The sequence below is a fragment of the Schistosoma mansoni genome, chromosome 5 (genome assembly GCF_000237925.1).
Source record: "Schistosoma mansoni strain Puerto Rico chromosome 5, complete genome".
In the NCBI taxonomy this organism is placed as follows: domain Eukaryota; kingdom Metazoa; phylum Platyhelminthes; class Trematoda; order Strigeidida; family Schistosomatidae; genus Schistosoma; species Schistosoma mansoni.
The window spans coordinates 7126149-7140184 of NC_031499.1; the positions used below are offsets into that span (position 1 = coordinate 7126149).

At 37.2% G+C, this 14036-nt stretch overlaps 1 protein-coding gene across 1 annotated transcript in view; it reads right to left on the reverse strand.

The window, feature by feature from the left end:
* The window catches only part of Smp_143910 (hypothetical protein), a gene marked incomplete at both ends in the record, with an annotated part of 96332 nt that overhangs the window by 53807 nt on the left and 28489 nt on the right, over positions 1-14036 (reverse strand). The window contains 5 exons of the mRNA XM_018797763.1: positions 1782-2170; positions 3441-3525; positions 6251-6343; positions 8510-8727; positions 13252-13408. Of these exons, the coding sequence (XP_018652773.1) occupies positions 1782-2170; positions 3441-3525; positions 6251-6343; positions 8510-8727; positions 13252-13408 (942 nt within the window). The remainder of the gene's footprint in view (positions 1-1781; positions 2171-3440; positions 3526-6250; positions 6344-8509; positions 8728-13251; positions 13409-14036) is intronic.

Sequence of the window (14036 nt, forward strand, 5' to 3'; positions counted from 1 at the left end):
ATTGCTAGGAGCACGAAACCTAGGTTCATCGTTTCCTGTAGACGATCGCTGAACATCTAATACTTTTGTTGATTTAAAGTTCCCAAGAGACTAATTTAAATATTGTTGTGTGGTGTTCAATCAGATTGCTGAAATATCATAACCTATCAATTGTCATACAACTATTCAGTCAGTCAGTCACAACGTAGAACTTCGTACGTACGTACAACTATTCAAATATTGTTTCAGTATAACTAACCCAATAAATCCATTTTGCTGTTAAGATATCTTCGAAAAATGATCTTCGATCCTAATGGTACAAATCGAAGAGAAAAATGTGATTAACCGTTGAATTCAAAGAGGATACGGATTCAGAGACCTCAAAAACATCCACCGTTGAAATCTCCAACTCCAGGAGATACGTGATCTTGAGTAGTGTTAGAGGTATGAGGGCAGTTATCACTTCCCGGTTGCCCACACCGTGGAAGAGTTCTTCTAGAGGTACCTGAAAAAGAAATAGGGTTAGAAATGGTCTTATTGACCTGAGAGCGTGACCGCAGTGCCCAAGGGACAACTGCTTGTGGTCGGTCACACACGACCTTTCTGTAGGTAATTTTTGTGTTAGCTCCATACTTGTTGGGACCTTACCGCCGGAGACGGATATCCGTGGGATAAGGCGAGGTGTGAATTTTTAGGGTCGACCTTTTCTAACCCCACCCCTTCTTGTGGGAAGGCAGCATCGCTGTCATGCTGGTTGTCTGAAGGAAACATCTTACTGCTGTCACACCTCTGTACAGTCAGCAATACGACTTCGCCTTTGGACCTTGGGTTTGCTGCTTTTAGTCTCACCGCTGTTCAAACGACCTGCCTGGCATGGTAGGACCTTGAGGAACGATTGTTCCAGTCAACATAGCTCGATTGCTTCATCATGATAGGCAAGCCCGACCACCACGTCAAGGTATCAGCAACGGTCGGGATACGTAACCATACAATGTCTCAACAAAGATCCAAGCTTTAAGCCATCTCAAAATACATCAATTAGTTTGTTTACTCCTGTGAGGCATGTTATATATTAAAGGTACAACGTATGCTCTTTACGAGTACTTATCGAAATACAACCCAGTCTCATGATCTAGATGCGAATCCGAATCCATTGATTGTTCTATCGGTAAAAAAGTTAATCAATTTTGGTTAGCTCTCACCATCTACAATTGAAGAACATATGGAATTCAAAACAACTGTCAACTAACTTCAAAGTCAGAATCTTCAATACGAACGTCAAGACAGTCAGTTCTACTGTACGGAGCTGAAACGTGGAGAACTACTACGACCATCATCAGGAAGGTACAAGTATTTATAAACAGTTGTCTACGCAAAATACTCAACATCCATTGGCCGGATACTATCAACAACAGCGTTTTATGGGAGAGGACAAACCAGCTTCCAGCTGAAGAGGAAATTAAGAAAAGACGTTGGAAGTGGATCGGATATACATTAAGGAAATCACCAATGTACATTACAAGGCAATCCCTAACTAGGAGTGCTGAAGGGAAGCGGAAAAGAGGAAGGCCAAAGAACACATTACGCCGAGAAATAGAAGGAGATATGAAATGGATGAATGTTAACTGGAAAGAACTGGAAAGGAAAGCTCAGGACAGAGTTGGATGGAGAATGCTGGTGAGCGGCCTATGCTCCTCGACGAGGGGTAACAGGCGTAAGTAAGTAAGTAAGTAAGTCTCATCATCAGAAGTTTCATATTGAATAATAATATCCTTATAAATGAAATATTTACAATAACTAACCTATCTAAATATCTATGACATGCTTCAATATCTATTTCATTATTCAATGATGAATTAATAGCTATCCATTGAGTTGTAGCATATAATGTTCCAGTTATTGGTAAACATACTATTTTCTCACCAGAACCATCTAAATCTTCTAAGAGAATCTTTGGTTTCCCATCAATAAACGATGATGATAAGGGTAAACTAGATTGTTTTTGATTCGATTTCATTTGATCTAGTTTGAATGATGATCCAGTTGTTACAGTAAATCGTAAACGTTGTAAATCTAATTCATTTGATAGATTTGTCTGTTGTTTAGATGTCATTTGTATATCTATATCATTTGGTAATGCAATATGAAATTCAGCGATTTGATGTGATGTCCAACCATGTTTCTCAAATAACTAGGAAAAATGTTAAATGAAGTAATGTACATATCATAATAATGAAATAAAATCTTGTTACCACAATTGATTGATCACTGGGTAGTGATCAATGTCATGCGTGTCAAGTCCTTCTTAGCGCTGATCGAATGCTATCGATCAAGTTGCAGTGTGACCACTAGTCTAGGTGACTCCCTCAAGATTACAGGTACACCTTGTTGACGAGTGCCAAGTGGCACGAAACCCGGGTCCAGGGTTTCCTGTTGACCACCTCCAACCATCATCTTATCTCAACATAGTGCGCGCAGTGGTACTCCATAGTTTCAAAGAAGTCTCAATAATATTCTCCTATCCACACTAACAAATGCTTATTTATAATTAAGATAGTTTATGTATAGTAACGTGTTCTATTCAGTTACCAAGTAAAGCAAAATCAAATTTTAAAAAAAATGCGATAAAAATTACATACTCTTCATCAGCTTCAACTTATTACAAAGTCTTAGCTTATTCTGAAGTGCTCATTGAATAGTTACCATGTGAATATAGAAGTTTCATTGAAACCATTTAATTTGTAGTTTATCATAGACTGACTTTAAAATGGGTAACTAATGAGAAAAATAGGGTCCTGGTACAGTTCTTACAATTTTTAGATAAGAATCATTCTTGATAAACCCATTAGGGAAACGGAAATTCATGCAAAATCATAGTAAGGAGAATAATGTAACAATATCAGACAATAAACATTTATAAGTAAATATACCACCCCAAATGTCCTGGTACGGCCGAGAGTGAAGAGAGTCTGCTCTCCCTCTCAAAATGCTCTTACATGGCCACGCGTATATAGCATCTGTCAGGGAAGTCCTACTCACTGCCTTCTCGTGGCACCGGTATTTTTTACGAAATTGAGAAGAAGAAAAGCGAATATCCGGCGCTTTAACCGAGTTGGTGGATACAGAGGATCCACCTAGGGGAGTTGGAAAACCCTGATTTCAAACAAATGGTGCAAATGAGCTCCAGTATCCTGAAGGAACAAATGACGTATGAACCAATTGTTGGTCACCAGCTACCATGGGACGGCATCTCCTCACGATACTCCACTGCCTTATGGATCAGATCTTTAGGTCAAAGGCTCCGGGTGAAAACCACCTGCTTCGGTTTGGGCACCTGGGTAGTATCACAGCCCTTACACAATTCGAATGAGATTTGTGCGGCGCATATATATCTGGTGCCCCTTTTGTACCAATATTTATATGTTTAAATAAATAAATAAATAAGTAAATATCATACTAACTTTGGCTATAATAGATTCTGGTTGATTACGTATTTGTATAGGTAGAATCCAATTGAAATCTAATGTAAAGTTATGAGTTAATAACCTAAATGTTAAAAAAAGATAATCGATATCATTTTTATAAGTATGAAACAACATTTTCAAGAAATGTGTAAAATGATGTTTCATGGTGTAGGAGTAGGTTGGAAGAACGCTAGGGGTGACCAGACCAAAACGTGGCACAAATCCATGAAGTCACTGACAAGTGGGCTGAGCCATGTTGGTAAGTGTAGACTACCTGGTTGGGATCCGCGAGATGATAACAACCGATGGTTAGAGACCTTGAATGACATGGCTCAAAATCGTTTACAATGGAGAAGGTGCGTCCACTCTTTGTGTTCTGCTAAATTCTAATCTTATGAACTCCTCATGTCTCTATCTTTTTTTTCTTTCCAAATTTATTTCATTGGATTATACTCCTTAATAACATCTTCAAACCCTAATCTTTCACATAATACTTATACTCTTACTACTTCTACCACTATGGGATTTGAATCGACAACTGCATCTCTGTACTAATGTGGTATGGCAACTCGAACTGATGTATGTACGTAGGAAGTTCTACGTTGTCAATTATGATAACCACGTAACCTATTTTGTATTTTACGCAAAACTAGAAAAGACTAATGTCATAATAATGAATTTCACGAAAAGTTTCTGAAGTGATAAATTAATAAAGACCTTAAGTTATGTAGATGGTGTCGAGTCTCGATTGACTGTGATCACCACTACAATAAGATTACGCGCCACAAAACGACTTGGTTCCTTTGATAGGTCAAAAACCAGAAGGCTGTAATTAGTCCAGATAAAGTATATTTATTGGAGATCTCGTGGTATCGAAAGAATACCGAGATGTGCCAAAGAGTACAGACAACAAGGCAGAGCGTAAGAAAGTTCGAACGGACAAGATGGACAACGGAACGAAAAGTGATTTTGATACGGTTAAACAACGACGAGTACAGTAAAACAATCACTGGTACAATTGGTTATAATAATAATAATTGTTTCCATTATACCAATGGCGTTATCGTCGAGAAAAGTAGGTCACTACAGTTGTTTTGTGTATTGTCTTTTTGTGAAAATGACATGATGTAAAGGTGAAACTTGACAGAATCCTGACTTCATATAAAATAGATTCCATTACAAAAATATGATGGAATGAGAATACTGTTCTGTTTTTTAATTATTTCATTAACTCATGGATTCATGTCAGTCAGTCAGTCAGTCACAACGTAGAACTTCGTACGTACGTACGTACAGCAGTTCGACTTACCGTACCACATTAGCACAGAGATGAAGTTGTCGATTTGAATCTCATAGTGGTAGGAGTAGTAAGAGTATAAGCAGTAAGCGGAAAGACTATAGCTTGAAGATGTTATTCAAGGAATATAATCCAGTCATGTATTCATGTAATTAGTTTTAAGCCACTTTGTGTTTAAGAAATGGTGATAATACCCAGTTGCCTAAACAAAGGTCGATGGAATAGGGTGTGAAGTAAAACACTTTAGTGATTAAACTACTATTCCATCATTCCTATTCACTTTATTCGAAACAAATTTTAAACTGGATCAAATGATTAAACTTTATTTGTTTATAAGCAAGGATGAACAGTGGCTATCAGTGGAGTCCAGTTTGACGCGCGTTTCGTCCTATCTGAGACTCGTCAGCTGGATTCAAACAAAACAATACCAAGTGAATTTTATTTGTTTGTTTACCTAACATTTATGAACAATTCTTTATGATGATTATTGAAATTGAAGTCGGTATATTCAGATTGGAGACTTGTTTTCAGGAAAAAACAAACTATCTGTGACAGTATTACAAAAGTCGATAGATACCTCTTTCCATTAAAACACTTGGAAACACAATTCAGCCATTTCTTCTTAGTATGAGACTCATCAATAGCGCACAATATAGCTATTCTGTGTTTTTAGGTTTATGACAGCTTCCAATCTAAGTATAACTTATCAATCATACTAATAATATGATTTACACTAAGGTGAACATCTATAAGATTGGCTGCTGATTCGAAACCAAACATCATATACATTAGAAGTAGCATCACTTCACCATGATATGAACTTTACTAGTTTCAGTGTACTTATCCAAGTAATTTACCAAGTACAGCTTCATGCACTTAAATCGGAATTAAACTTTAGTATGATGCTTAATCAATGTAGGAGAAACGGGGATTAAACATAAGATCAATTAATTTGAAGCCAATTGCTTTAAGGATTATTAACTCGATTAGGAATTCTCCTTTCATTAAATGGATGTCAGATCATGGGATCTGATAGACATCTAGAATAAAAGTACTTTGAGCTCAACAAAATACACATTTGGATACATTAATTTATATATGTGGCAGCAAAATCTGACCTAAGGTCTCCTCGTGACGCCGCTGGATACTAGAAGCAACCCTGCTAGCCAAATTAGGCAATCTCAAAGTTCGTATGTTAACTAGTATGCAAATAGATCATACATACCAAGGGCAAGTAAAATCGTAAATTTCTTTTATTTGTTCTTTTAATGTGATAACATCATACATTCAAAGACCTGTGGAACCGCGGTCTCCACTAAATCACATTCACGCAGTGGGTTTGTGAGCCTCGAAAAGACGGAATCCGTTCCAGAAGGACCACTACGTCTCCTTAATAGGCTTCACCAGCTGCTTCTGGCCGGAACACCACACCATATATGTGCACATATATATCAAAACTTGACAACATTTATAAATGGTAATAATAAACAATCGGTTACACACAACTTACTGTGGTTGACTAGTTTCAACTAATTTATGATTATAATACAATTTGATAAAATACGTATACTCAAGTAATTTTAAACGACGATTCAGCTCAGTCCTAGGTGGAAAGACCCAAAAAAAGAACATGTTAAGGGGTAAATTATCTTAAACTAAATGATGAGACTATAATTTATGAACGAACCAATCAGATTTACGATAACAGGTCCACTCGACTAAATGGCGTTTGGGAATTTTAGATGATGTCAGTTGGTGATGAAAACTCTAAATGTAAACCTTAATCCTCACCATCAACTGTTGGTCATAATTCTAATTCATCACACTGGTTTATAAACCTCACTTAAACTTAGTAGGTAGATGGACATTCTCAAAATCCCTTTAGCGTCGCTCAAAGGTCGCCCATAAATTATAGTCTCACCAAATAAACATTTGGTAATTATTAGTGTGGGATTGTGGAGATCGCAAAGATTTTGATTAGGATCATGAATCGAATGATTTTAGACCACCATTTGAAACGTGGAAGCACTGAATGGTCGGCTAACGAGTGCCAAGTAGCACGAAACCTAGATCCAAGGTTTCCTGTTGACTACCTCCAACCATCATCTTATCTCAACATAGTGCACACACTGTTGAGTCACCTAGACCAGTGGTCACATTGCAACCTCGTCGATAGGATTCGACCTGCACTAAGAAGGACCTGACACATGACATTGATCACTACCCAGTGATTAAGCAATTGTAAATTTATTTATGTATTTTTCTTGTGGCTACCAAAAACCAATCAAAGGAGGATAAAAAGAGATCGGTTAAATAAATCAGCTGAACTAATAATCAATCTAAATATGAATGAGCTAAGACTGAAGCCAACTATATGGGATCCTGAGGCTACATGATGCACTAGACAATTGTAGTTTATTTATTCTTAGTACAATTTCAGTTCTATATACTTATTTACTTACGCCTGATACCCACAATAAAGCATAGGCCGCCGACCAGCATTCTCCAACTCACTCTCTCCTGGGCATTCCTTTCCAGTTCTATCCAACCACTGTTCATTCTTCTCATGTCTGTCTCCATTTCTCGGTGTAATGTGTTCTTTGGTCTTCCTCTTCTCCTTCGGCCTTCAGGATTCCATATGAGGGCTTGTGTTGTGACGCAGTTGGGTGTTTTCCTCAATGTGCGTCCTATCCACTTCCACCACTTCTTCCTGATTTCTTCCTCCACTGGATGGAATCTAGTTTGTTCTCTCCCACAGTAGAATGTTGCTGATAGTGTCTGGCTAACGGATCCGAAGTAACTTGCGTAGACAACTGTTAATAAACATCTACATCTTCTGGATGGTGGCCTTCGTTGTTCTCCAGGTTTCCGCTCCATACAGTAGAACTGTCTTGACATTTGTATTAAAAACTCTGATCTTAGTGTTGGTTGACAAATTTTTTGAGTTCCAGATCTTCTTTAAGTGTAAATATGCTACTCTTGCTTTGTCGATCCGTGTCTTCACATCTAACTGCATCAGATCCACCATGTTCATCAATGATAATGCCCAGATATATGTCAAGGTTTTCACATCCTCCAAAGCTTCTCCAACAAGTGTAGTTCGATTAGTTCTATATACTCTTTAACTTAAAAACTGTCAGTCATTTAGAGTTTGATTAGAACTGACTAGATATTTTAAAGTACTATCTATCAATAGAAGAACATCTGGAACTCAAAACAATTGTCAATCAACACGAAGATCAGAATTTTCAATACAAATGTCAAGACAGTTCTACTGTATGGGGCGGAAACCTGGAGAACTACGAAAGCCATCATCCAGAAATTACAGGTGTTTATTGACAGTTATCTACTCAAAATACTTTGGATCCGTTGGCGAGACACTATCAGCAACATTCTACTGTGGGAGAGAACAAACTAGATTCCATCCAGTGGAGGAAGAAATCAGGAAGAAGTGGTGGAAGTGGATAGGACGCACATTGAGGAAAACACCCAACTGCGTCACAACACAAGCCCTCATATGGAATTCTGAAGGCCGAAGGAGAAGAGGAAGACCAAAGAACACATTACACCGAGAAATGGAGACAGACATGAGAAGAATGAACAGTGGTTGGATAGAACTGGAAAGGAATGCCCAGGAGAGAGTAGGTTGGAGAATGCTGGTCGGCGACCAATGCTCCATTGGGAGTAACAGGCGTAAGTAATCTATCAATAGAATCATCACAAGAATAAAATTACATCTTAAAAATGAAATCAAATAGTTTTATGATACCTCGGACATTCATTATTTGATGATATGACAGCATCATCAACTAAACTAACTGTGATCTTTGGTTCATTTGGTAATCGTCTAAATTTTCTTAGAATAACTTCTGTTTCATCTTTAATCTCTTGAGGATTAAATGGTTTTGGAAGTATTGGTGGATTTCTTCTTTTGACTTTCTGTTGTGCTAAAATTTGTGCATCTTCACGTTCAAGTTCAGCATTATCCTGTTTAGATATATATAATGAAAAGAGGTATAGGTTATTCAAAATGTGATTGATATTTTATATGACTATATTTCATTGAATAACCTTTCATTGACATTTCCTGTTAAAACTTATATGCTCACCAGTGAGTGGCTTCAAGAGGTACTTCCTGGAGTTCTAGTGACAAGCAGTGACCAGTGGAGTTCAACCACGTCGGTTGTGAGATAGGAACTCACTGAAGACTATTGGTGAATGGTTGCTCAACTTCGTGGATTGGTTGAAGTTAGACATTAACACCATCGATTGCCGGTTCAGTGGTCTATAGGTTAAGTACTCTGGCTCGAGACTGGTAGGTCCTGGGTTTGAACCTCGCGAGGTGAGATTGTGGAGGAGTCCCATACCAGGAGGCAACGGCTCTCCAGTGCTTTCAGGTTTTCCTTGGAGGTCTAGCTTCAATTGACTCAAGCACCGGACGGCCGTTTCGTTCTAGTATGGGACTCCTCAGCAGTGCGCATCCACAATCTCGCCTCGCGATATTCGAACCCAGGAACTACCAGTCTTGCGCGCAAGCACTTAACCGTCTTTGTTTCCTCTTCAAATTGATCTTCTTAGCTTTCTTCTGACAGGGTTTCCACTTCTTACTGATGCTACATACTAATTATATCTATCGACATAAGTAACATACACTACAATGGTATTTACCATACAATATCAGAAAAATAAAAAGTACTTGGGAGGATAATCATTGATTATGAATAATCTTTAGTGACTATTAAACTCTAGATAAATACTCAGTTATTGTTTAACTAAAAATTCTATATGGAATACAATTTGACTGAAAGAGAACTAAGGTTGTCTAAATGTAGAAATGGCAACCGTGTATAATAATGTTGATTGTTGAAAGGAGCTGCACCATCGAATAAAGTCATGTTGGTTGGAGATTATATAATAATCACGAATAATTCTTGATTTATAAATTTTCAATCTTTCTTATTTACTTACACCTGTTACTCCTCATGGAGGAGCATAGGCCGCTGACCAGCACTCACTCTTTCTTGTACCTGAAATATATTTATTTTTGTAGTAACACAAATGATTATGATATTTGGACTTTAATGTTTCTCATTGTGTTTGTTGTGTAACATTCTGGTCTTATATTTTCTTATGAATAACTGACTGGGATGTTTCTTATTCCTACTAATACTTTGCAAGTACTGACCGGGCCCAACGTTGCTTAATTGCGGTGATCGGACGAGAACCAGTGCTTTCAACGTGGTATGGTCGCCGGTCTACTAATACTTACTTGTCATATAATATAATTACTTCCATAGTATAGTCGTATGATCTGTTAATTGGCAAACGAAACATCAGATAATCCAATAATCTCCCCCCCCCCGAAAATATGAGAGATATAAATTTAATTCATTTGATTAAACATTGAAGCAATTAAGTTTTATAAACCGATATTTGACTTCTGAAATCAAAAACCATTGAACTGGCATCCAACAGAGTTAATGTCTAATTTCAACCAATCCATGAAATTGAGCAACTGTCCACCATTGTCTTCAGTGAGTTGATATCTCACAACAGATCTGGTTGAACTCTACTGGTCAATGCTTTTTACTAGAGGTCAAGCGCTCGGGCGCGATACTGATAGGTCCTGGGTTCGAATCTCGAGAGCCGGGATCGTGGATGCGCACTAACACTGAGGAGTCCCACAATAGGACGAAATGGCAGTCCAGTGCTTCCAGGTTTTCCATAGTGGTCTAACTTCAACTATATAAAATTTTTTATTTGTTTGAGTGAGCAGTTCTTTTCTTATAAAGTTGCCAGTCTTGCCAATGAATAAGCAATCTTCATCGTACTATTTATCCTTACGTAAATTCATGAAATCCTATTCGATTATTACGTAAACTATCTTATCAATTTCTAATTCTAGTAATCTCATGTAAACTATTCCCAAACTCTATAATTATTAAATAATCTATCTGATCCGTTTCATTTAAATACTATCTCATACCTTCCCCTTCACCTCCAACCTATCAGCAGATACACACTATGAATAATATGTTAACCTCATGGTTCGAATTGACATGGCGTATGCTACTGATGTCGACAGATATAAGTAGTATATGTCATCAATCGAAAGTGAAATGCTTGACTGCGGAAGGCTAAGAAGATTGAAAAAAACAGAACGAGAACAGAGAATGATTAATAAGGGAGTGAAGAAACAATGAAATCTGAGACGATTGATTGACATTTTGTAAATGAAGTATTTACTACATAGCTATCAGATGGGGGTTTTGTGGAGATTTTTAGTAATTTTATATAGTTGAGATCATGAGTCGATTGAAGCTAAACCACCATGAAAAACCTGGAAACATTGGACGGCCGTTTCGTCCTATTGTGGGACTTCTCAGCAGCGCGCATCCACGATCCTGATTTGCGAGTTCTCAAATTTTACTTTACATTCCATTGTCCCTACTTGTGTTCTCGTTGAATACAAGTAAAATATATATTACCTCCCAATCACCATCTATTTGACCTGATTCACGTAAGCGTTGTCTTCTAAGAGCAGCATCCTACAAAGATAAATAATAAAACAATGTTATTAACAATAATATCTTTCTAGTTGACTGAAAATTGTCGACTAAAGTAGTATTTTGAAGAAGTAAGTATCATTTATGAAGGATATTCATCAGCTGAGGTACCAACGATGATCATGATATATTCCATAACTGTTTGGTCTTATTAAAGCAGAGTTTTATTCCCTAAGTTGAATGGTTCGGTCGTCGAGCTTTCATTGTTCTTGTGATTAACATCATCACTATAAATTTCAAGTAGAAGTATCGTGGATGCGCACTGTTGAGGAGTCCCACAATAGGACTACAGACCACTGAGCCGTCCAGTGCTTCCAGGTTTTTCATGGTGGTCTAGCTTCAATCGACTCATGATTTCAACTTTGAAAAATACTGAAATCTCCACAAAACCCCTTCTGATAGAGGTAAAGTGTTCAAATTTCTCTACATTTGACCCCCAGTAAAGGACTGCTTAGTAATATGTATAAATGACCTTAGGAAGGATTAAACCTAAGGATACCAACATTGTCAATATCAATTGCAAAGTAGCATGATCTTATGAAGCACACAAAAGATTCCATAGTTCCGCCTAAATCTCTTCAAGAAGTACAATCAATAAGGACAGGTTAACTGGAAAGTAATCTACGAACCACTCATTAGAAGTTTACTACCGATGAAGACATTTCAAATCTTAGACAAACTAAAGAAGAATATCATCGTTTCATATGTTGAATTGAAGTAGACAAACATGATGAATATACTTCACTTTCCCCTCAAGTTTTATCAATCTTGATAGTTCAGTGGCTGATAAAATCTAGTCTCAGATATGTAAAATTTGTTCTTTCTTTTCCAACATGCTCCACCTGTGCTTGAGATAAAGTTTCCGTTTGTCTACGACGAAGTAGTTATACTGTACAATAATTAGCTTTGTAATACTCTATAGCTGGGAAATATGGCCTATGAAAGTCGGAGATATACATAGATGGAGAGTACTCTATCACAAATCTCTCAGAGTTACTTCTCATATATGACAGAAATAATGTTGAAACAAGTTCCAAGGCTTTAGATACAAATATCAAGTTTATATATGAAAGTATATTCATTCATTATTTCAAATACCTTGTAAATGTATTACCAATGATCAACCACCATATATCGTGGAATCTAACTTACTTACTTAATTACGCCTGTTACTCACAATGGAGCATAGGTCACCGACCAGGTTGCGATCTAACAGTGATTATAAAAGGAGTTAGTTGATACAAGGTTAAGAATAGTCAGTCGAAATCTTGGCAACAATTCATGAAATCATCATCTTTCAGTCCGGATAGTATTAGTTCATCAGAGTTTCTAGTTTTAATAATGATGTTACTGATTCAAAATCAATCATTGCGGATAAGATGTATGCATTCCCTACCTTCACACATCTAAATCTTAAATTTCAAATAAATTTCTGCACATTATAAGCAAAGATGAATAGTGACTAGCAATGAAATCCAGGACGCGCATTTCGTCCTATTCAGGACTCGTCATCTGGATATACCTGCATCTCAGAGTTAATGTTCACTCTGGGACTCGAACGCAGTACCGTTCGCTTCAAACGTCATCACGTTATCCACTCGGCCACTGAGTCCTGATAGCTACTTGCTTGTGCAATGGAGTGAAGTTGAAATTCATTTAGTATTGTTTGTTTGGATCTTCCCATTGATGTTTTTAGGACTGCAACTGGTCAGTCTCTAATTGGTATATGTGCATACTGTACGTATTACCTCGATAAAGCCCAAATTCACAAGCATGGTAAGCAAATATGAATAATGGCTAGCAGTGGAATCTAGTTTGACACTCGTTTGTCCTATCTGGGACTCGTCAGCTGGATGTTAAGTTTGAAGAATGCTGGTCGGCGGCCTATACTCAATTGGGAGTAACAGGCATAAGTAGGCAAGTAAGAATATTATAAAAAACCAACTTGTTGTTTCTTCTCTTTCTTATATTTAGCCAATTCTTCTTCATATTTCTTTTGTTCTATTTTATATTGTATATCATATTCATGTTTTGCTTCATTGACAATATCATCTAATTCTTGATTCCAATCAGCTTGATCTTGTTCTACATTGGTTATTTGTCTAAATGATTAAATAAGAAATGATTGTTCAATATTAAATATCATTCAATGTTTACTTTTATGATGGCAACTTGGACCGATGCATAAATTTACCTGATCCCACGTTGTAGCTGACTGACTGACTGTATATATTTTATATTGTTGAGATCATGAGTCAATTGAAGCTAGACCATCATGGAAAACCTGGAAGTACTGGATAGCCGTTTCGTCCTATTGTGGGACTTCTCCTTGGTAGCGCGCATCTACAACCCCGCCTTGCGAGATTCGAACCCACGATCTATCAGTCTTGCGTGCGAGCACTTAACCGATAGACTACTGAGCCAGCCGGCATCTAATGGTGTTAATGTTCAACTTCAACTACAATAGTACGAAACGGTTGTCCAGTGCTTCAAGGTTTCCCATGGCGGTCTAGCTTCAATTGACACATGTACTCAACTATATAAAATTACTAAAAATCCGCCTTTTGACTTGTATATATTACTTATTATTCTATACTTTTCTAGGAATGAAGTAAACATTTAACTGTGTTGTGTATAGTATAAAAAGTAATGAATAAAACGAATGGTTCATTTCATTTAAAAAGGTTATTAATAACCTGGCCATGTGAGAGCATTTTGAGAGGTAGAGCA